At 39.4% G+C, this 25,610-nt stretch overlaps 1 protein-coding gene across 2 annotated transcripts in view; it reads left to right on the top strand.

The window, feature by feature from the left end:
* LOC130220840 (uncharacterized) overlaps positions 1–25,610 on the top strand; it is a 93,211-nt gene that overhangs the window by 56,532 nt on the left and 11,069 nt on the right. The window contains exons 6-16 of one of the 2 annotated variants that reach the window (XM_056453083.1): positions 6,274–6,618; positions 6,947–7,417; positions 13,118–13,204; positions 13,304–13,396; positions 13,600–13,674; positions 14,171–14,284; positions 18,093–18,227; positions 19,339–19,422; positions 20,478–20,576; positions 20,757–20,837; positions 22,729–22,824. In XM_056453083.1, coding sequence (XP_056309058.1) covers positions 6,274–6,618; positions 6,947–7,417; positions 13,118–13,204; positions 13,304–13,396; positions 13,600–13,674; positions 14,171–14,284; positions 18,093–18,227; positions 19,339–19,422; positions 20,478–20,576; positions 20,757–20,837; positions 22,729–22,824 — 1,680 coding nt within the window. The remainder of the gene's footprint in view (positions 1–6,273; positions 6,619–6,946; positions 7,418–13,117; positions 13,205–13,303; positions 13,397–13,599; positions 13,675–14,170; positions 14,285–18,092; positions 18,228–19,338; positions 19,423–20,477; positions 20,577–20,756; positions 20,838–22,728; positions 22,825–25,610) is intronic. The other variant, XM_056453084.1, reaches the window with a different exon arrangement.

The raw sequence follows: 25,610 nt of genomic DNA, 5'->3' as shown, positions 1-25,610 counted from the left end.
GATCCAGCCGCTAGCAATCATAAGCACGTGATCCTCTCGAAATTTGTTTATAACTAAACTTCACTTCAAGAGTTCACACTTAGCTGATGATTAATTATAAGCTTGTTTGGCATGCTGTCCCGGGAGAGAGCCCTGAGCTCATAAGATCCTCGAGCCCGGGGCTCCCTCCCATTGCAAGGCGAGAAGGGAGTTTGAGCTCAGGTAGATCTCGAGAACTCCCCAAAATGCCATATATAGCTCGGGACAGCAGTCGCGTATTTAAGAACCCCCCCCAAAATGCAGATGTAACAATGCCATATCCGGCTGCTGGATATATTGATATTTTAGGAAGAGAGGCTTCTGCGGGAGCAGAGGAAAGTAGACTCCTGCGTGAGTCCAAGCGGAGCCGTGGGAAGGGCTGGATTGACTCCTGAGGGAGTCAAGCTTGGATACACTCCTGCTGGAGTGAGAGCTGGGGTGGGCAGGCTCCTGCGGGAGTGGGGAAAGGTATTGGGCGGTAAAGACTCCTGCATGAGATGGTGTGTGGTGGGCCAGGGGGGGCATGAACTCCTGCGGGAGTTGAAGCTCGTTTTAGTCACTCCTGCGGGAGTTAGAGCTGGGGATTGAGGGCCTAAGCGGAAGTAAAAAGTAGCGGAATCAATGCTGAAAGAAAACAGTTAGCGGAGAAAATTTGCCGCAGGAAGGAGGAAATTATTGGGGGAATTGACAGATAAGGACATAAGGGAGGAGATAAAAGAAGCGGTAGAAAGGTAGTGAAAGCACACACATTCGCACACACACACGCACAAGCACGCAAATGCACACACATATACCTGCTCGTACAAGTGTGCATACCATTCCTAAAGGCTGGGGGGCGGTGATGACTCCTGCGGGAGTCGAAGCTCGGAGCAACCCCTGTGGGGGTTAGAGCCATGGGGGGGGGGGGGGGGTTCCAGTAAGAGTGGGGAGAAAGTAGGGGGCAGGGATACTCCTACTGGAGGTGTGACTGTGAAGGGGTGGCCAGGGATGGGCTTGAAGTGACTCCTGCGAGAGTCGAAGCTCGGGTTAGACCCCTGCGGGGGTCAGAGCTGTTGGGTGGGATGGCAAAGCATAGCAAAGCTTGGAAACAGAAAGGTAGGTATGTACATACAGGTACATATGCACATGCACATCATATGCACGCGTGCACACACGACACACACAAATGCACATGCACACCATGCATACAGTGCATACATGACACACACATGCACATACACAAGTACTCGCATGAATACACGCATACATAACACATACATACACATACGCAAACTTATACATGTATACATACACACGCACACACACACGTACATATATATATATATATATATACGCATACGTGCATACATATACATATATACACATGCGTACATACACATATATATACCCACACGCAGCTTCTCTGCTGTTGCAAATGTGTCGTGGAAGTCAAAATTGGAAGGCAAGTGCACTTCCGCAGAGGCGTTTTAACTGATGTTGTAGTGCTGGGGAGTGTGTTGGTAGTGAATGGCTAAATGGAGATGTGTGTGAGCTCAGGTGGAGCGTCACTGCTGCAATGGTGGTGCAGAGGGAGAATAAGGCTCGGCAGAGCGTCTCTTCTGTTGCAGGGGTGCAGTGGTAGTCAATACTGGAATGTTATGAGTGCTCCTGCAGGAATGTTAAATGCTGTCAATAGTGATGTGTACAGATGAGAGTAAATAGGGGCTCAGCTAGAGCGTCACCGCAGTTGCTGGTTTGCTATGGGTGAGTGTAGCTCAGCGGGGTGCCTCTGCGGGTGCAGAGGTGTAGTGGTGGCCGGTATTGGAGTTATGAGTGTTCCCACTGGATTGTAAATACTGTCCGTAGTGATATGTAGAGATGAAGGAAAATAAGGGCTTAGCTAGAGCTTCACTACAGTTGCGGTGGTGCTATGGGTAAGTGCAGCTCGGCAGAGCATCTATGCTACTGCAGAGGTGCAGTGGGTCAATATGGAGGTAATGTGCGCACCCGTAGAAGCATTGCTGCTGTATGAGTACGTGGGAGTGTCACGATAGTGGTATTGGAAATTAAGGTGTATGTGAGCTTGTTTAGAGCGTCTCTGCTGCAGCAATTGAAACTCTGGGTGCTCCCTGAATGGGTGTGAGCTGTGGTGAATGGGAGTGAATAGGAGTATGGAATAGCTCGAGTTTGGAGGGAAAGTTAAAGGAAGTAAAAATTGGGAAGGGCAGTGAAGGAGCGCCTATGTTAGTAGGAGGGAATAGGGGGAAAAGGCAGAGTCGTGCTTATACCTAGAAATGCGTGTGGGTGGAATTCGGCTGGAGAGAATCAGCTGGGCTTCCCTGAGGGGGTATTGCTCTACTGTTGTGTAAGAATGCTTGGAGGGTTTGGAATGGGTGTGTGGGAGAGGGGATATCGAGGAAGTATCCAGAACGTCCTTTATGAAATTGAGCTATTTGCTTTGCTTAATAAAGAAACATGGAGTTTCTTCATCCAGCAAGGGATAAAAATGTATCCTTTGCATGGAATGTGAATGTATTTGGAATGGATGTGGATTGTAAAAGGTTTGGATGAGGGTCAGCTTCTAGGGCCGGCAGTCATGATCTCTGAAACGAGAAACCAAAGAGAATCAGAAATGAAATCTTTACAACATGATACATGTACGCCAGACATAATAATTTGTTTTAGCTGATATCCATGCGAGGCATCTTAATAAGGGCATGGGTAACTGTGAATTCAAGCACCTTTGTTAATGCATGGTATGATAGCCTCGTTGACATGAAGTGCAAGGATGGTAGGGGTGGTCATTCGTCCCCCCACGGGATGGCAGATGGATGGAGAGCTGAGGATATGGGGTGTGGCTTGTCTGGTGGTCCTGGAAGTACTTCTTGAAGACAGATACCTCTTGAAGATCTATTGTCAGAAATGTCCTCCTCCTACTTATCAAGCATGGAGTTGTTCCTTTGCCACTTCAGATTCAACTGAATTGTTATTATGAACTTGCATGTCACTTTGTGTATGGACCATAGACTGTAAAATATATGGACGTAGCATCCGTGACGTCACCTATAGGTTTCTGAAGAGCGCAAAAGAAGCTACAAATGGGTGTGGCCAACCGTCGCCATTTTGTTCGCGCGTCATCGCACCCACGGCGGGATACCACACAAGGGCAAAGAGGCGGAGAGTGAGCGAAGCTACAGACACCTGCTGGCACTTTGCTTAGACCTGGCTCAGACAGACTTTACTTTGGGAGAAACACTTAATACTTTATTACCTGCAACTCGTTGTGTTCTGACCACAAGTGCTTGGCTGTACACTATATCAGTAAAGTGTTTAGACATTTAAAAACACTGTTGTAATACATTGAGCCACTAAGCATTGTTCTTATGACGTTTTCTACAGGAGGAAAACGCGAATTACTTCCAAACACTTCAGATATAGTCTGTGTTAGTAAATGCAAGACTATTGATGAAATCCAGCATAACACTGTATGATAACGCTTCAGATGACTGGTCTAGAGCCTACAGCTAATCAATCTGTCACATTCTGGAGTGCTTTACAGCTCTAAAGAACATTATAAATGATAAATGATCTTAAATAAAACACACATTTATAGAGATGGTGTATAAGTATATAACTTTACTCACATGGGAAATGGAGGCCACACGAATGGTTTGTAAGCACAATTACATGCAGACAGCATGCCATATTGTGTGATAATTGTAAGAAATAAGTCCAAAAGGCAGCTGACTGTGTAAAGCCACATAAAACAAAACAAAAATACAATGAATATGCCGAGATCAGTGGCTAATCTGCCGGATTCAGCTGAGGTGAAGTGACGGCGACCAGCGAGACCTAGCTGTCACTCAAGTGGCCACGCCCTTAATTATGCAAACTTAATACAAAGGAAATGGATGACAGTTGTCATGGAGGGTAATAATTGCTATATGAACCAAAATCGTTCATTGTACCAGGCTGCAAACACCTTTTTTTTTTTTTTTTTTTTTAAAGTTGGCCATTCTAACAGTGGGCTCAATTGCAATTTGCTCTATTATGGAGCCAGGACTAGCGGAATTTTGATGAATTGCAGTTTTAGTTACTTCCGTATTGGCTTCCCGAGGGAGAGCGGGAGGTTGCCGCTTGGTATGGATATTGAATCATATTACGATTTAACTTCTGTGCTAGATGTGTTGAATTTAACTGGTTGGGTAAAAATTTTATTTATTAATTTATTTATTTTATTTTTATTTATTTATATATTAATATTATTTTTTTTATTTTTATTTTTATATATATAAATATAAATATAATCAACTGCCAACATCAAACTCTGAATTATAAAGTCACCACTTAGAAGAAACTGTGTGAATGGAATGTTGTTATAGGCTTTACTTTAATCCATTAACATTAAGTTTGGAATCTCAATGCTATTAAATCATGAGCCTATAATTCACAAGGTCTTTGTAGCCGAGTTCATTCATAAATTGTCAGAGAGGGCGGGACCATCTCGAGTTGGGAGCTCATTGGATGGTGACAAGTCTTCTTCAGCTATTGGCTCAATGGGGTGTCAATCAAAAGATCGGCGGCCATTTTGTTGACCAGAAATACTAGTGTTAATGTGTAGGAGACTAGTGTTAACGTGTGACTAGATTGGATGATAACAGCGCATACTGTCATGTTTCTCTACGCACGACCTTGCCGCGGACCAAAGCTTAGGGACTAGATTGTCTGCATCTTTGCAGTCGAATTACGTTGGAATGTTATGGATCAGTGGACGGGCAGGAGGCTTGAAAGGTGAGTTATTGGTTGAAATTTCTCTAGTCACGCGAGTCTTGTCTTTCAAAAGCTTTATAGATGTTTAGTCTTTGTTGGGAAGTAGTTATTTTTTGCGAGGCTTCCCCTTAAAGCATGCGATATACGTTACTGCAGGTGCACCGCTAGGAGAGCAGTGAGTTATTTATTGCCATAGCTTAATCGCCGGCGTCTTGAGAGTTGAGCGGAGTTCGTGGACGGTGATCAAGTTTTGACTGTGATCTTGCTGGAGAATTGGTTTGAAGACACAGCGGATGCGTTGTGTAAGGCACTTGAAGTGGAAGGTTTTGATGTTGTTGTTGGAGTATAGTTGGAGATGTAGTCATTTTGAAGTAGTTGTTGTAGCAGTAGCAGTAGCAGTAGCAGTTGATTCGGAGCAGAGCTGTCTTCAAAACGAAGATAGCGGTGGTACGTAACCCAGGGTATTTGTAGTAGCTTAGGAGTCGTCTGATTGGTGCATTGAGAATTGGATAATGCGGATCCAGCCGCTAGCAATCATAAGCACGTGATCCTCTCGAAATTTGTTTATAACTAAACTTTAATAACTTTTTTATTATTTATTTTAAAAAAGAGAGAGATACATAACAAATGATATGTGTGTCATTGTTTTTTCTGTATGCCAAGAAATGCCACGGTCACACTAGAGTTTGAGCATGCAAAATTCTGTTGTATGGTGCTGTGTATAGTGGCAGGATTAAACAAGATGTTTAGACATTTAAAAAGTGAGGGATATGATCGTATTTTACATTTTTATCCAGGGAGGTCATGTTTTGATCTTCGATTGGTCTCATCCAATCACATGATGTGATTTCTCAGAGTTCACCAAGCTTGAACTTTGCAGTGAACTGAGAAACTTGTCGCACAAGCTTGCGTTTCCTGCCTGTCACATTCGGGTGCGTATGAATGGAAGTCTATGTGGAGAAAAGTGCCGTGTGACCGCGGCTTTAGTTGTTTTCTCAGGATCTTCAGGTCCATTCAAGATGTCACTGAGACCTCTCATGTGGAACTGGACATTTGATACTGCTTGAACAGCTGTCACTAGATAGAAATAATTTTTTTAATGACTCTGTCATAAGAGGAGCTGTCATAAAGTCATAAAGTCATAAGAAAGGATGTGTTACTCTATCCTGGAGCAGACATCCATGAGAAAATCCACTTCTTCACAGAGCATTAAACATAATAAGCAAGCTCATTAGCTGCTGAAGTGACAGCAACCAATGACCAGCACCATGTAGTTAATGACACCGTAGGAGCAGATTAGATATCAGCCTGTGTGCACAATAGAGCTTTATAATAGAACTTTTTATTATTACTAACTGTCAGTTATTGACTGATTAATGTCAGTTAATTTCTTTATTCTACTGTCATACTTCACAGAAATACTCATTTCTGGGTCAAATTATTACCAGTATATTTGTTATGGCAATTAAAATTTTCACAATATAAACATTTTGTCTTTTTTAATAGAGTTTGCAGTGAAAGGCTCTTCTGGTATTAAGACCGTTTTAATGGGATCGTCGATAGTTTTGCCCTGTCAGGTTGACAAACCCTTGTTACAGAGAAACCTGAAAGTGGAATGGAGAAGAAACTCAGAGACTCTGGTTCATCTGTATCAGGATGGTAAAAGTCAACCAAACAAACAGCACAAAGATTATCATAACAGAGCTCATTTCATTTTGAAGAAGATTAAAGAAGGAAACTGCTCCCTCCGTCTGAAAAAACTGAAAGCTGAAGATGCTGGAAAATACACATGTAAAGTTTATAGTGACCAGGAATGTGTCCATTCGGAAGAAGCAGATGTGATAATACCAGGTAAGTGAAAGCAACTGGACCTACTGTTTCAGATCTGGTCAAATAGTATCTGAGAGGTGTTTCATACAAAGTCTTACGCAAACATAAATATAAAAATAATGGCATTAACAGAAATAGCCCAGATAAAAAGTGTGCAACAACAATAAGAGACAATGCTAAATAACTTATTTAGTTCTTCTCATGCATAGTTTAGCTGCCATTCCCAGCAAGGTTTCTCTTGCAGAATAACATAAGAAGAAAACACAAAGAATTATGTGGCCTTGATGAATATTTTAAAAAGGAAAATATGCAATAAACACAAAGTCTGTTTATTTCTTTTTTTTTAAAGGGTTTGAAGTTCAATGTACTCGTCACATACTTGCTCCTCTGGGATCTTCAGTGGTTTTGCCCTGTTATGTTGGTCGACCTTTACCAATGGAGGGTTTAAAGGTGGACTGGAAACGAGCAGACTTAGATTCAGACTCAGATTCAGACTCAGAATCAGAATCAGAATCAGACTTAGACTCAGAATCAGAATCCGACTCAGACTCAGAATCAGAATCAGAATCAGACTCAGACTCAGACTCAGACTCAGAGACTCTGGTTCTTCTATATCAAGATGGTGAAAGTCATGCAAAGAAACAGGATGAAGATTATCATAATAGAGCTCAATTCTTTTCTAAGGAGGTTCAACATGGAAACTTCTCCCTCCGTCTGGATAATCTCAGAGCTGAAGATAGGGGAAAATATAAATGTAATGTTTACAGACATCAGAGAAGAGTGTTTTCTGTCAAGAAAAAAATGGCACTCAGATTACTAGGTAAGTCAACAAGATTAAAAGGCCTCCTTCTACACCTCCACCCCGCCCCCTCTTAAAAAGGCAAATTAAAAATGTAAGGACTATAGGGGAGAATATTAAGATTACAAAAGCACTACACATGCACTTTGGAGTGAATTTTGAGTTTCAAAAAGTCTCTCCTCCCCTTCATCTGCAATGTCTTTGAAGACGGGACAAGGGGTTCTATTAAACTTTCAAGTAGATAAGATGCCACAGAGTTGATCTATAGCTCTAGACTTCTTGGCATGGAGCATCATAAATGTCATGCTAGCTGTAAGACATATTTACTCCAGAGAGTAACTAAATGTTTCGCCTGCAATCTGGGTGTTGCATGCATGTATTTTCATAAATGTAGATAGAGCTGGATCGCACTACAAACATGCATTATGGGAGATGTAGTTCATAGTCTATATCTGGATATAAAGCAAGATGGACTTTTATTATTTTGAATTTGCACTTGGTGACATAACGAAACTTTTACTAAAGTAACCCTCATTCGCCGAGGGGGTGAAACGGAAATGCTATGTGGAAACTTCCACTATGGGAATTTCGTCAGAAGCCAATCATCTGAAAGAGTAAAAAACGGGCACATGAAATCAGCATGCACATCTGATAGCAATGACAATCAATGTTGTATAAAGATGCCAGCCATGCAGCACTGAGTCACCTTTTCTATCTGAAAAGCCTTTACAGCTAACAGCTAAGGAGCAATGCCAACCCACCCCCCCCCCCCCCCTCTCGGGGAACGAGGGTTAATTTAGTAACCGTTTCGTTCCCCAGCGGGAGGGGAACTTCAATGCTATGTGGAAACTTCCACTATGGGGAAATCTATGAAATCGTAAGGTTGCACCCAGTTAATTCTAGGAATTTAAGATACGATACAGATACAGTCCCGATAGGGAGGACACTGCAGAGGCCACCTGCTGCTCAGAAGGGGAGACTTGGTGGTAAGAAGACATATGGACTAACCCTGAGAAGGGGGAGTACACATATGAAGCATGGTTAGCGGGAAGGAAAGACACGAGTTCGCCTAAGAGGGGGGTCTAAACCATGGCTGAGTGAAGCATATTGGATCGCCAGCGGGGATCGCACATAGCAGGCACCCATAACCAGAATGTGGGCTGACCAGCAGGCATGCCAACAATGTAACGGGCCAAGCACCTGACTCCTCCACTGAGTTAGATGCTGGGGGTCTTGGAGGAACTCTGCAGGGTTCGCCAAGCGGGCAACTCGGCTGACAGAGCGAGAAAGCATACGTATCTGTGTGTTAGAGAGAAAGACCTAGCAAGCCTTTTACAACACCAAACCGAATTTCCTCATTCACCGGGGATTCCCAGCACACATGAGGAAACCGGCTCCACTCGCAGAGTATAAAATTTAACAAATGTATTAGGTGTCGCCCAGCCCGCAGCTCTACAGATGTCTGTTAGAGAGGCGCCGATCCGAGCGGAGTGCACTCTCACCCCTGGGGGACACGGCTCGCCCTGGCTCTGATAAGCGAAGGATATGGCATCCACTATCCAGTAGGCCAAACTCTGTTTGGATATGACACTTCCCTTCTGTCAACCACCATAACAGACAAAGAGCTGCTCAGAGGATCTAAAGCTCTGAGTATAGTCCACATAAATTGCGTCGCAAGGAGGGAAAGTTCTACCAGAAAGACCTGCTTCTCGCCCCGAGGCCAGCTGTGAGCCAGTGCATCCATGCTGAGAGAGTCCTTGGTCAGGGAAAAAAAAAACACTGACAATGGGCACTCTTGGGGAAAAGCAAACAGGTTGACCTGGGCTTCCCTGAAGCGTGCCTGTATCAGCTGGAGCATTTTCAGCTGCGTATGACTCCAGAGGAGCAGACGACGAGCAAGCTGAGACATGCAGCGGGAGTGGATACCCCTCCATGTGGTTGATATACGCCACTGTCGCCATGCCCTCTAGTACCGGTCAAAAACGGTGCAGAGAGAGATACACTGCCAACAGCTCTAGGCAATTGATATGCCAGTGTAACTGAGTTCGTTTCCACCCGCCCGCAGCTACATGCTCACAACTCATGGCCCCTGGGCCAGTACTGAAAAAATCAATTGAGACGACAACATGCTAGGACACTTGTCCTAGAGGCACTCTGCCCTGTAGGAAGGCAGGGACCGTCCAGGGGCTGAGGGCGCAGCGACACATCGCAGTGACAGTCACTCGGTGTGTGCCCCATGCCATGTGCGTCTGGGGACCCGATCGTGAAGCCAATGGTGAAGCAGTCTCATATGGGGCAATCCGAGCTGCGTGACAGCGGCTGCGGATACCATATGCCCCAGGAGAGATCGTCATTTTCCTGTCGAACTCCCTCAGACAGTTCAGCATCAGCTCATGGTGACCGAGTCCAGCTCCAACCTGAGAAAAGAGATGCTCTGCACGGGAGTGAGCTTGCTCTTTTGATGGTTGACCTGAAGCCCCAGCAGGTCGAGGTGCTGCAGCACCCTGTTCCTGTGCATAATCAATTGATCCCGCAAGTGAGCTAAAATCAGCCAGTCATCGAGATAATTAAGTATGCGGATGCCCGCGAGCCGAAGGGGTGCTAGGGCTCCCTCCGCGAGCTTGGTGAAAACCCACAGAGACAGAGAGAGCCCAAAGGGGAGGACTTAGTACTGCCAAGCTCAACCTTTGAACGCAAACCGCAGAAACGGACAGTGGCATGAAAGAATGGAGACATAAAAGTATGCATCCTTCAGGTCTATGCTGCAAACCAATCCTGAGGAAGGACGCGCCTCTCCGCTTCTCCTCTCGCAAGATGGAGAAGGGCTGACCCTGCTGAAATACACACCCGTGATTTTGGGAGGCTGTTTCGCGAATTGAATCGCATAGCCCAGACTGATCATACGAATGAGCCATTGCGATGGGCTGTCCAGCACTAACCAGGCTGGCAGAGCCCTCACAAGTGGCACCATCTGCATGATCGCTGATGCACCAGCGGTGGGGCAGCGCGGAATGGGAGGGCTTAACCGGGGAGCGCTGGGGTCCCGTGGAAGAGCAGGAGGCGAAAGATTCATGAATTCCTGGGTAAATGTATCGACGGTGTCGCCGAACAGGCCAGCCTGGGATATGGGTGTATTAAGAAAGCGAACTTTGTCAATATCACACATATCGGCCAGGTTTAGCCAGAGGTGATGTTCCTGGGCCATTAATGTGGCCATCGTCCTTTCCAGGGCACGTGAAGTCGACTTCATGGTATGCAGAGCAAAGTCGGTTGCGGTGCGGAGCTCATGCATCAAGCCTGGGTCGGAACCACCCTCGTGCAGCTGGGTCAGCGCCTGCGCTTGGTAGTGCTGATTGGTGGCCATAGCATGCAAAGCGGAAGCAGCCTGGCCCACGGCTGTGTAGGCTCTGGCCTCAAGGGACGCAAATAACCTGCACGCCTTATACGGGAGACGAGGTTGACCCCACCAGGCTCTACCAAGCGGGCATAAATTGATTGCAATGGCACGCTCAATCTGGGGAATCGACTCGTACCCTCTGGCTGCTCCACTGTCAAGGGTGGTGAGAGCAGAAGCGCACGCAGATCGGGCAGAGAAAGCTCACTGTGCACCTCCGGGAAGATGGGGACGGGATGCTTAAAAGGTCATGCCTTCTTTTTAGCCTCCACATAACACCCATCTAGTCGGTCCGGCCGCGGGGCTGGGGGATGAACCATCTCCAGACCCACTGTCGAAGCAGCCCGGGAAAGCACAGCCATCATGTCTGCTTCTAGATCCAATGCCACGCTCACTACCCCGGAGGGAGGGAGCGGGTTCGAATCCTTGTCAGACAGTGACAACCCACCCTCTAATGCAACGATGGACATCTGGTCCTCTGTGTCATCAAGTGAGAGGGTGACTATCAAGGAGGACGAAGCACTTTTCTCACTCTAAGCTTGGATGGAGCGGGTGGAGGAGCGAGAGGTCCGTTAGCCCGAGGGCAGCAGATTTACTCACACTGTGACCCTCAGATCTGCCCGAGTGCCAACCACGTTGTGGGGGACAACTGGGGTGGGTGGCCCTTTTGCAAGAGCGAGCCACGATTTTATCTGCGCAACAAACATGCCATCGCAGTGACAGCATGCACTGCCTGTGAGCACCGCATTAACATGCTGGACCCCCAGACATGCAACGCAGTGCTTGTGCCTATCATCCAGGGACAGGGAAACACCGCATCCAGAAATGCACGTTCGGAACGACATCTTGAAAAAGACATGCTGCACAACTGTGTTGCTTTTAGGAAACTTGCTTCCTATATACAAACCGCTCTGGAGGATCGGACCCAAAGAACGCCAGGCAAGGGAGAAGCAGCCTGCTTTCTCGTTCTCGCTTTCTCTGTGAAGATCACTCGGAGAAACCCTCGAAGACTCTCTCAGAAGCGTGAAAGGTTCTGAAAGCGTAAAGGTGACTCAGTATTGCACGGCTGGCATCTTTATACAATATTAATAATAATGCTGTCAGCAGTGCATGCTGACACCGCCAACAACGCAAATTTTATTACTCTTTCAGATGATTGGTATCTGATGAAATCCCCATAGTGGAAATTTCCACATAGCATTGAAGTTCCCCTCCCGCTGGGAAACCCACCTGCTTTCCCCCTTACTCGCCATCATAAACATAACAGTAGCTCCAGTGGAGTCAGTAAGGTTCCTGAGCACCACCTCTCTCTCTCGCAGGACCTAAAGTGTGACACTCACATTGACACTTTTGTCAAAAAGGTGCAGCTGAGACTGTATTTCCTCCACAAACTGAGGAAGTTCAACCTGCCACAGAAGCTGCTGAATTATTTCTACTCAGCTGTCATTGAGTCTGTACTGTGCTCTTCTATAACTGTTTGGTTTGGTTTAGCCACCAAACTAGATATCAGTAGACTACAGCAGTCACTCAGGACTGCTGAGAAGATTATTAGTGCCCTTCTGCCCACCCTCCAAGATCTTTCTAACTCCAGAGGGAGAAAAAGGGTTCAGAAAATCATCTGGATCCCTCACACCCTAGACACTTTCTCTTTAAACAGTTGCCCTATTGCCATCGCTTCAGAGCAATGTGCACCAAAACAGCTAGACACAAGAACAGATTTCTCCCCCAGGCCATTTCCGACCTGAATCAAAAAGGCCTTGCTGACTGTAATCAAATTACATTTGTTTGTTTTTATAAATAAAATTGAATTAGTAATAGTTGTTTTTAAATTTCTATGCTGTTAAATCTGTTAAAAGGGTAGTTAAATGCACCTAGTTCATTCATTTTCTTTTCAGCTTAGTCCCTTTATTAATCTGGGGGTCGCCACAGCAGAATGAACCACAAACTTATCCAGCATGTTTTTACACAGCGGATGCCCTTCCTGCTGCAACCCATCTCTGGGAAACATCCATACACACTCATTCACACTCATACACTACGGACAATTTAGCTTACCCAATTCATCTGTATCGCATGTCTTTGGACTGTGGGGGAAACCGGAGCACCCGGAGGAAACCCACGCGAACGCAGGGAGAACATGCAAACTCCACACAGAAACTTCAACTGACCCAGCCGAGGCTCGAACCAGCGACCTTCTTGCTGTGAGGCGACAGCACTACCTACTGCGCCACTGCGTTGCCTAAATGTACCTAGTATAAAGGTTAAACTAATATCTAGTGAAAGTAAAATTTTCATTTGACTAAATTATATTTTTCATTTCTTTCCAGAAACCGTGTTTTGTCTTCAGATGTTTCTCATGTTTTTTCCAAATATTCTGATGTTTCTTGCTTTTGTCCTGTGGGGGTTTTCTGAAGGTGATGGTTTCACTATTGATTGTTCATTACAATAAAATATTTGAATAAGTGTTTATTAATGCAACAGTAATGACACTCTATTGTCTGTTTTTGTTTCAGGCTCTCTTATTGAGTCTGTCTCTTGTTGTGCTCTTTATCTTCTGAGGCCTCTCATGTTGCTCTGGGCGGCTCCATATATTAAAGAGTTTAAAGGTATGATTCATTTATAAATAGTGACCATAGGAAGGAAATATGTGAATTATAATATACAAACTGTTTTGAAATAATTCCAATAATTCCAATAATTTTTCAGAAAAAGCTCAATAAATTGTACACCAAAAATTAAATATTTGTATTGCTTTTGTATTTCATTGTGTTACAACGTGACTGTAGCATTTTTGTATCACTGCCTACAGGGAACATGAAGGCCTGGATTTTGTATTATAGTTATGAGACAGAATATATTGCTTTCTCTGCAGTTTTTTATTCAGGTAAATCAATGTCACTTAACCGACATTACAATACACATCTAGTAATGACAAAATCCAGCACATTTTGAAAAACACCAAATGCTTCTGTTGTATTTGTGTTTGTATAACTGATTTCACATGCATCTCTGTTGTGACCAGTTAACCACATTTCACAACCACTGGGCTAAACTGCACCAGCTCATTATGAAAAAATTGTACAATAGTTTTTTACTCTAAACATAACACATGTATAAAACTGTAGTCAGTGACCGTGGTATGTTTTAAGTAAAAAACTAAAGTGATTTTAAAAGCTAAAACTACTACTAAAAACCAAATCATTTTGACAAAACAAGGATTTGAGAGTCATACGAGTGGGTGTGTTTATTTGTGAGTATACTGGAAATAGCATCTTTGAGGTGAGATGAGACTGTATTGAATTGTTTCTGTAAAGGTATTTATAATAAGATTCTTCTTCATTTTGATAATTGTTGAAATGAACTCTTTGTTTTTCTTCCAGTTCTGTTTAAATCTGCCTGGGATAAAAGTCTGAATTACACAGGATTTGAACGTGTCGTGATAATAGTCCTTTTTGTTATAGTGCTTCTCTTAACCCTCATCTATATTATTTACTGTAAGTATTGCTTTCCTCAATCAATTATTAGTCATGAGTAGGGCCACACAGAATCTGCACACGATTGTCCAACGATTCTGCACACAGAAATCCAACGATTGTCGCAGTTTTTTAGCACCATTATTGAGTCTATGTATTTACTTGTGTAAATGTCTGTAAATTAATATTTATTCAGTTTTTAAATGAATTTCACTAATATTATTGCGATATAATATTAGTAATATTAAAATGTTCATATGATTTATTGACAATACAGTTTGTAAATATTTTCTGCTTTTTAGTAAATAATTTATATGTGAGACTTGCTTTGTTAGATAAGTGGATCTAATTGGATTTGCATCGTAAATATTAAATAAAAGTTAAAAATGTATTATTGTTCATTTCATATATTACCTTTTTATACTCCCAAAATCATTCTGTATAAATCCACAGATTTTTTACAAAATACTCAGCAGAAATAGCAAAAAATATCTGCAGATTCTGTCTGGCCCTAGTCATGAGGGATGCTCTGTGAAATCTTGATCGATTACATTGTTATAGTTTAATAGTAATAACAGACTTAATCTTTGTGTCAACAATTCCATCGAGCTAGATGACTTTTACAGCATGTTTTGTACACATACTCAGAGTGTTTTACTGTACATACATGGTACACTTGACAAAAAGTAAGAATAAGATAAAGTCATGAAATAAAATTAAAGCTCACATTTTTAAATTAAAATGGGGAAAAGAGCGAATTGATGGACATAAACTTAAATAATGTAGGTAAAGTGCAGCACAGCACAGCATTTCATTTATTAAATTTTTATTAAATACCTAAGCACCAAAGTAAACTCAAAAAACCCTTTTAGATCCATTTCAGTTTTTGTTTGTTTTAATGCTTTTATTAAAAGACAGTTTCTAATCTCCAATCACAAATATCAGTAGTTCATTCATCCATATTTTATTCTAAGAAATGTAAGATTTGTTTTGTGACTACATTAGCCTTATTTGTAGAAACTGAAACAGGAGTGAATTTCTAATTCCCAGCATACATGTTATTTTATGTTTTTGGGTGGAAAAAAAAATCTCTCAATGTACTTAAATTAAATTTAGTTTGCTATGTTAAAAAAATTTCTGTTATGCTGAAGAAGTTTATTTGCTTTCCGTTGTGCAGAAGTAGCATATTGTAGCATTTTGAGGTTATGGTTAAGTTGTCTGAGACTGTGAATACAACTAAAATGTATGCTGCATCACCCAAACAACCAATAACTCATTCATTCAGTCATTCATTCATTCATTTATTTTCTTTTCGGCTTAGTCCCTTTATTAATCTGGGGTCGCCACAGCGGAATGAACCGCCAACTTATTCAGCACATGTTTTACGCAGCGGATGCCCTTCCAGCTGCAACCCATCACTGGGAAGCACCCATACACTCTCATTCTCACACACACACTGCGGATAATTTTAGCTTATCCAATTCACCTGTACCGCATATCTTTGGACTTGTGGGGGAAACCGGAGCACCCTGAGGAAACCCACACCAACACAAGGAGCACATGCAAACTCCACACAGAAATGCCAACTGACCCAGCCAAGGCTCGAACCAGCGACCTTCTTGCTGTGAGGCAACAGCACTACCTACTGCGCCACCGCGTCGCCCCACAAGCAATAACTCAATGCATTAAAAGTAAATTATACCATGTGTTGATCTTTTTGTCTCGGTCAACAAAATGAATGAAAATGAGTGTTTTTCGAGACATTTCATTCACTTTGTTCATTTCACCAGAAAATAATTAAAAGAGTACATGTAAATCCCTGACACATCGTTCACAAATTTATGCAAAGGCTGACATCTAAAAAAAAAAAAAAAACTAATGCAGGTAAATATAAGAAACAGGATTAATGAATTGCTTGCCCTGGTTTCTAATGAAGTCTATCTGCTCACTTTACCAGTCAGCTTCCGAATTAGGTAGTTCATTGATTACTTGATCACATCACATTTCCATAAAGTTCAGTCATGTCCTCTCAATAAAAAAAAAAAATAGACAAGCTTCAGCTTACTTCAAATTTATTGCCATATTTCATAATTGCATTTGATGATAAAATTCTTCTTTTTAGCTGCTCTTTTCTAAATGTTTTGTCCTTTTCATGAGCTCCTTGAAAGCCAAGACAGGGTTATAGCAGCAGCTTCATGTGTAACCCTCTAAATCTATAACTAGTAATGCATCTTGTTAAGCAGTTGCCAATGGAGTGCATGGATATTTGATCAGCTGATAGGGGCTGGAATTTAATTTTCATCAGCTGATAGCAAAGCTTTACTACGAGGCTTGACCGAACATTCATCACATAAAAGATGAGAAATCTGTGAAATCAATTCATTGCTGTCATTTGAATAAATTTTGAAACATAACCTTATAAGTGTTTATTACCACATTTAATAGGCTATCATAGAAAAGAACCACCATGACAGAAATTCACACATTTATAAATTAAAGACAACACTACAGTTTAAGGCCATAAATGAATCATGTAACTGTAAGAATAAATTAATAGTACCCAGTTTTGTAGGATTAAGTATTGTGAACTAATTTCTGCATCCAATCCTGCTGTCACATCAGTAAAAGATGAACGACTTTAAACCCGAAGAATCAAGAGATTGAACTAATCTTTTCTTGATCAAGTACTGTACTAATCTTCAACCGATCAAGTACTGTACAGTATAATGTAAATGAATGACAAGCACTAACAGGTCTTTTTATTTACCCAGAGGTACAGATTTGTATATAGTGGAATATACTTAAAATAACTGCACTTCTAAAACTAATAAACATTGTACAATTCCAACTAAAATCTTTAATTTAATTGAATTATATTATTATTATTTTAATCAGATTTTTTTCTATTTGTTTATTTTAAACTAATGTAATAATTTAATAAAATACTTTTTATTTTAATCTTTTTATTTGATTAAATCTAAATATTTTATTTAAAAACATTTTTATGCCATTTTTCCCCCAAAACATTTCCTTGTCCATACCAATTCCTTACAATCCTCGTGGCAGTTCCCAGACTCCAGTTTAATAATCATGTCCTAGATTGTTTTTGTTATTATTTAATAATTTACTCATTTATATGCATATATTTGCGGGCTCTTATGTCTGACCATGAAAGTACAGTGGACAGAAAAGCAGTGAGATCAGCAAAGGACCTCAAGCAGGGAATCTAATTTTGGTCGATGGAGACGCTAATGATGATATATTTCTCATCATATTGCTACTAATTGAAGATGTAGAGACACTATGTTTGACAAAGGAATGAGGGTAAATTTAATGTAAATACCAAACACTTTTGGCAGGATAGATAAATCTTGTTTATTAACCTACAGCCAGAATACAGCCTACATTTTAGATTAAATGCTGTAGTATGTGATGTAGTATTTCTGTGTTTAGTTTTTACACTTTTAATTCTGGATATTTTTTATATTTCACTTTCACAATGAAGATATATTGGGTGTTTTTAGTATCTATATATTGCTATTAATGTGTGTTATGTTATATTTGAAACCAGTAAATGGTCTGGGTTTATTTTTGTATGTGTTTATTATTTGTAGATGTTATGTTTGTGTATGCATGCATCATATGTACAATATGTGTGTGTTTGTGTGATTTAGATTTTTTTTCTATCATTATTCACAATATTTAATGATTGTATAAACTGTACAAATTTGATCATGTTTAGTTCTGTACTTATTGATTTCATGATATTAATTCAAATGAAGTGAAATGTTAGATCCTTTTATTACCGTTTGTTTTTTTTCTCATGCAGTGTTGACTACATTCATTGGGAAATTGAGTGAACGAATAGAGGCTATATTCGATTTTCTGGCTGGTGTCAGCTTGGATGTTCTGCCTTCACTGCAGTTCATCCTTCTGTTCTTCGCCTTTGGATCTGCAAGAGCGGGTAGATTCACTTTTTTGAACTATTCAGAAGTAATACAATAAATCATTATTCAACAATATTAAAATATTAAGCTTAATGTTACAGTACAACATTTAATTTATTGCTTAATGCAATACAAATCTATTTCAACCTGCCAAACTAAATGAGGGAAAGTAATTTCATTTGACCACTTTCTTCCAGTTTATGTTTTTTTTGTGTGCTACCAAAGGGCACCTTATTAAAAATGTCCATGAGGCAGCATGATAAAGCATGCAGTTACTTTGCATTCATGTTGGACAGTGTTTTGCTTATTTTTTAATTTATAGAATGTGGCAAAATGTGGTCAGATAGACTGTAATTTGCCCTATTTGATTATTTTGATTGAACTCAAGACGTTGATAAAGTCAAGATGTCTGAAGGTTGCTTCCCTGTTCACACAATTTATTTTTTAAATGGGTGTTCTCAGTCCTTGATTCCTAATGTGATCTAAATGCAGAAATAAATAAACTAGAATGTAGTGCTAGATTGTTTTATCATTAGGTTTAATATTGGATCACATTTTTTAGATGTAAGGTTTAATTTCAAACTACTTATTAATAATAATAATTAAATTTAATAATTAATTTCATTTCAAACGTTTTCAGTAATTTGGAAATCTGACAGATTCTGATTTTTTTAATTGCCAATTCCGATGTTTCTGTTTGTTTAGTTTATTTGATTTAGCTTACGGATCATTTCTGTCTCTTCTTTGATAAAGTTTTATCCAGACTTTTTCATATTGTCCCACAATGTGTATGATTAACTGTCTTCTCAATTATTGTCAATTATTTGGGGTTGTTTTGTTTCTATTTGTGCACTTTGGTTTTGCTGTGTTTGTATACTTTAAAAACAATTATACATTCAGTGACATTTTCACATAAAGTCAACAGAAGTCACAACATCTCATGCTACTGTAATGAAGGGAACAGTGTTATAAATATAATGGGGTCTCCAAAAACCAAAGACACTATAAAGTAAAACTTATTTTCATTGTGTGGTTTTTTAATAATTAATCGTGTATATGTGAACATGATAATGTGTGTGTCAGTAAAGCTCTGTATCTGTGTTAATATAATCTCTCTTCTGTGTTCAGGATTCTTCATTGTTGCAGTTTTACCAGTTTTTCTCACAGTGACAAATTACGACTGGGATTTAACATGTGGAGAAAAGATGGGCTGTAAGTGTCTGAATTATGATCTGATCCCTGATATAAATATATAAAGAAACCATAGTGTGAGCAATATAGATTGAAATGATCTTTATAGCAATTTGCACCAAATTCAAGTAAATTTTACTATTTTATATCAAGTACAATTTACATGTCAATATCATGTAAAATGTACTAAATGTTTAACCTAACACTCCTAAATAAAGAAATAAAATATTGATTATCTTTAATTTTGGGAATGTATTTATTTAAATTAATAATGTGATGTCAAGGTATTTTTGTAGCAAAAGGAATATTGCTTTTATCAAATTAAGTAAATCTTATTAGCTACAAATAAGTGCACTTGGCGCAGCTTAATTTAAGTCGCAAATTTCAACTAACTTGAAATGTGTTATTTCTCATTATTGTAAGCAAATTTAATCCAAGAGCATATTTACCTTAAATATACTGTCTGATCTCAGAGCTAGTGTTAGCACAGCTAGCTATGGCTCTATAAGTGAAGCATTAAATATTAATGCCAAGACCCTTAGCATTAGTGCTACTTTTCAGCAAGATGGTATCCTTAAAACTAAAAAAAAAAATTGCTCAAAATTCTTCTTAATCTTCAAACTAATGACATTTAAACTCTAACAAGTCTTTCTCTCAAATTTAAACACCAAAGATAGCTTTTATTTTCAAAAAATATTCTCCTCCTAATTCAACGCCATACAAAGCATGCTGGGAACTACACATCCTTTACTACATATGCATTATTAAAATTTACTTAATATTACTTGGTTTGCAATAATTAGAAATTTAAATATTAAATATTAAAAGTAAATGAATATTAATATTCAACTCTTTCCACTCATTTCCCTTACATCAAGTAAATGTGTAAATATTAAATATCTTAGGAAATTCTAGTTGTCCTTGACATTTATTATTACATATTACATAAAAATTATAAAAGTACTTTTATTAGATTTTACTACTCCCAAAAGTCAATATTATTTTCCCATTTACAATATTTATATTGCTTATACTTTACATTTTCATTCAGTCAGTGTCAAATTTTTCCCCTCCAGGTTTACCTTCAGTCATGAGATCAGTGTGGTTAATCCTCATGTTATTAATCAATGCTGTAATGGTCTATTTCTACATCATGGCACTGGAGAATGAAAAAGGTATGATAAAAAAATAAATATATATATATATATATTGAATTAGAAACTTGATTTCCTGCAAAAACAAATTAAAATTATTAAAATTAAAAAGTTAGATACCTAAGTATTTGCTTGTCAGTTGTTTTATAGTGAATAATCTGTTTCTGTGATGTTGAATCTGGTGTGTTTGTTGATGTTCAGATCGTGTTGGATGGGCCTGTATGATTGCGTTTCTGCAGTTACTCTGGGCAGTGACAGACTTTACACGCACATTTGAATTTGGTACAGTATTAATAATCACCTCTGATCATCTTCTCATGATACCATGTTCTAGATTTTTTTCAGTTCTTTTTATTTGTTCTGTTTTATTATTCAAGACATAACGTTCAAATTTAGTTCATTTGCAGTGATTTTCATTAAATCTTGCATCACTTGTGTGTCTCGAGCTGACATTTTACTCATGTTTCCTCTCAATGTATTATGTGAAATATTTAATTACTGTCATTTTTATTCAACAAATGAAATACTTATATTATTTTGTTATTATTTGTCTTATAAAGCCATCTGTTAGGATATTAAGAGAAATTAAGCACTCAAATCAAACTCCAACTAGACTAAGAAACAAATTTACAATAAAGCTCAAATAAAAATATATTTGTTGGCTAAATTCTTTTAATTTTTTTCTGTGTATCTTTTATAGTGGTAGTCAGTGAGGACTCATTTTCTGTAATTGATAGTGGGGGCAAAGATTAATCGCATAAGATAAGACATAAGATATGTGTGTGTATTTTATATACAGTATTTATTATTTATGTATATGCAATAAACACACATACATAAAAACAAAACTATACAAAAGCTTTTTTTGCATAGATGTTTAAATTTATATATAATTTGTATCTTATATATTCATTCATTCATTCATTCATTTTCTTTTCGGCTTAGTCTCTTTATTAATCCGGGGTCCCCACAGCGGAATGAACCACCAACTTATCCAGCACATGTTTTAAGCAGCAGATGCCCTTCCAGCTGCAACCCATCTCTGGGAAACATCCATACACACTCATTCACACTCAAATACTACAGCCAATTTAGCCTCCCCAATTCACCTGTACCGCATGTCTTTGGACTGTGGGGGAAAGTGGAGCACCCGGAGGAAACCCACGCGAACACAGGGAGAACATGCAAACTCCACACAGAAATGCCAAATGACCCAGCCGAGGCTCGAACCAGCGACCTTCTTGCTGTGAGACGACAGTACTACTTACTGCGCCACCGCATCGCCCCTATATATATATATATATATATATATATATATATATATATATATATATATATATATATTTATTTATTTATTTATATATTTATACACAGTTGAAGTCAGAATTATTAGCCCCCCCTTTGAATTTGTTTTTCTTTTTAAAATATTTCCCAAATGATGTTTAACAGAGCAAGGAAATTTTCACAGTATGTCTGATAATAATTTTTCTTCTGGAGAAAGTCTTATTTGTTTTATTTCGACTAGAATAAAAGCAGTCTTTAATTTTTTATGAACCATTTTAAGGTCAAAAATATTAGCCCCTTTAAGCTCTATTTTTTTTTTCAATAGTCTACAGAACAAACCATCATTATACAACAACTTGTCTACTTACCCTAAACTGCCTAGTTAACCTAATTAACCTAGTTAAGCCTTTAAATGTCACTTTAAGTTGTATAGAAGCGTCTTAAAAAATTCTAGTCAAATATTATTTACTGTCATCATGGCAAAGATAAAATAAATCAGTTATTAGAAATGAGTTATTAAAACTATTATGTTTAGAAATGTGTTGAAAAAATATTCTCCCCATTAAACAGAATTTGGGGAAAAAAAATAAACAGGGTCTAATAATTCAGGGGGGTTAATAATTCTGACTTCAACTGTGTGTGTGTATATATATATATATATATATATATATATATATATATATATATATATATATATATATATATATATATATATATAAATAAACATTTTCTCAAATATATGCATACATGGTTGTATTTATATATACATAATAAATATACACAGTTCACACACATATATTATGTCAAAACAAACTTTAACTTTGGATGGGATTAATCTTGCCCAGCACTAATAATTGAAGATAGTAATCAGTATTTTCTGATTTCACAGATCTTCATCGTGTTGATACTGTCTATGTGTTTGGATCAGTTGTTGTTGTTTTACTGAACTCTGTTACTCTGATGACTGAACTCATACTGAAAACAGGTGAGAGAGCACTTCAACAGCATTTAGTGTGTCTGAATATATTATTTATTTACTTAAAATTCACAAGTTTTATCATATAAAAAATATATAATTTTAATCTTAATTCAATTCAATTCACCTTTATTTGTATAGTGCTTTTACAATGTAGATTGTGTCAAAGCAGCTTCAAATCGAAGATCATAGTAAATTTGAACAGTGTAGTTCAGTTTGTAGTGTTTAAGTTCAGTTCAGTTTAGCTCAGTTCAGTGTGGTTTAATAATCACTACTGAGAGTCCAAATACTGAAGAGCAAATCCAACGATGCGCAGCTCTACAGATCCTGAACCATGCAAGCTAAAGGCGACAGTGGAGAGGGAAAAAAAACTTCACTAAATGGCGGAAGTGAAGAAAAAAACCTTGAGAGAAACCAGGCTCAGTTGGGCACGATCATTTTAATTTCTCCGCTGGCCAAACGTCTTGTGCAGAGCTGCAGTCTCCGCGGCGGAGGCTGGAAGCTGGCCTCAGCGAAGACTCGTCTGTCTCTGGAGCGTCACAGGAATCAGTCTCATGTTCTCCACTCCTCCATGACCATCACAGTAGCTACTCAGGATATGGCCTGGTCCAGGATATGGAAACCTTGGGATCATCTCGTCATTGGTCTTGAATCAAATCGGTGACTCTGCATAGTCTGAGGGCCTCAGGAAGAGTATCCCCAGGTGGAAATGGAAAATAAAGAGAATAATTAGCGTAGCTGCTGTTCATAGTGTATATAAACAAGATGCACAAACCTGTGTGGAAACCCGCTAAGTAATGCGCTGAGTGTATGCTTTACTAAACAGATAGGTCTTTAATCTAGTTTTGAATTGGGAGAGTGTGTCTGAGCCTCGGACGTTATCAGGAAGGCTATTCCAGAGTTTAGGAGCTATAAATGAGAAGGCTCGACCTCGTTTACCCGACTTTGCTATTCTAGGTACTACCAGAAGCCCTAAATTTTGAGATCTTAAAGAGCGAGTTGGATTGTAGCGAGACAGAAGGTTGGTTAGATAAACAGGAGCTAGGTTATTTAAAGCTGTATATGTAAGAAGCAATATTTTAAATTCAATACGAAACTTAACAGGCTGTCAGGTGTGTGGACAGAACCCAGACACAGATCAGCAATAAAAAGAAGCTTTATTAATTAGGAACAAAAACTGGACACAGAGCCCAGATTACAGCCAACAGGGCTGGCAAAAAACAAAAATAGACAGGCATCAAACTACACGTAACATGAGAAATGAATCAGCACAGACAACAGCAAACTGGGAGAATAAATAGAGCAAACAAAGCCCATAACAAGGAGCTCAGGTGAAACAAATTAACAAAATGAAGAGGTAACAAGACAGGTGGAGTCTAACTAATAGACAAATGAGCACATGGGAAAAGACACAACAAAAGCCATGTGCTAAACCAAAAAACAAAAAACAGACAATTAACAGGAACCAATCCGAAAGAAAAACTAAACAAGACATGAACAGGAATCTCTGACAAAAGCAAAATGGCAAACAAACAGACATGGAGCATGAACATCCGAATCCTGATAAAACTGTAACCACAGTAGACCAGTGCCAGCATCCGAATGCCATGCACGCACACAACAAATTACAGACATAAGTACACAGCTCAAGATAACTTGACGCTGTGCACTCACAACACAGAAAAGAGTTTGTGGTTCAAGCAAGCTCAAACCAATGCACTCACGAAAAAAAACAAACAAGAGTGTCAGAGTTCTGTCACAAACTAAGAATTAAATAAACATAAGACAGAACCCTGACACAGGCAGCCAGTGTAAGGAGGATACAATTGGGGTGATATGATCATATGTTCTCGACCTGGTAAGAACTCTGGCAGCTGCATTTTGTACTACTTGAAGTTTGTTAATAGAGGATGCTGGGCAGCCAGCAAACAGTGCATTACAGTAATCCAGCTTAGAAGTCATAAAAGCATGAACTAGCTTTTCTGCATCTGAGATGGATAGCATATTTCGTAACTTAGGAATATTTCTCAGATGAAAGAAAGCAGTTTTTGTGACATGGGAAATATGATTTTTAAAAGTTAAATTGCTGTCTAATATGACACCCAGATCTTTCATAGAAGAGCTAACGCTAACTTTGTATCCCTCTAAATGTAGATTGAGTTATGACATCTGCTGTGTACAGGATTTAGGCCCAATAAGTAATAATTCTGTTTTGTCTGAGTTTAAGAGAAGATAATTGTTGGTCATCATGGTCTTTAACATCTTTAATACACTCAGTTAGCTTGAACAGTTTAGACATCTCAATAGGTTTAATTGAAATATATGATAGAGTATCATCTGCATAACAGTAAAAGCTGATCCCATGTCTTCTAATAATGTTTCCCAGTTGTAGCATGTATATTGTAAACAGCAAAGGGCCTAAAACATTACGGTTACTAAAGTAATAATGAGTTAATGAGTTGGCGGCGTCAGCGTGCACAGCTGGCATCAATAACAATCAGTCATGCTATAAAGACGCAGCCAGTGCCATGCTTGACATCCTTTTCTAGCTGAAGAGACTTTCACGCTCAACAGCTAAGGGACAATCGTTGTGGCAAAGAAACATAGCATTTCCGTTCCCCCCCTCGGGGAACGAAGGGTTACTTTAGTAACCGTAACGTTCCCCTTCGAATGGGGAACTCCAATGCTATGTGGAAACTTCCACTATGGGGAAATCTATGGAAAACACCACAACGAAAGAACATTACCGTGTCCCTGGCGAAGGGTGTGGCACCTACAACGCCCCGAGACACACG

This window comes from Danio aesculapii, chromosome 3 (genome assembly GCF_903798145.1).
Source record: "Danio aesculapii chromosome 3, fDanAes4.1, whole genome shotgun sequence".
NCBI lineage: Eukaryota > Metazoa > Chordata > Actinopteri > Cypriniformes > Danionidae > Danio > Danio aesculapii.
Note: the sequence above shows the minus strand (reverse complement) of the source record. Positions and strands in the feature narration are given on the sequence as shown.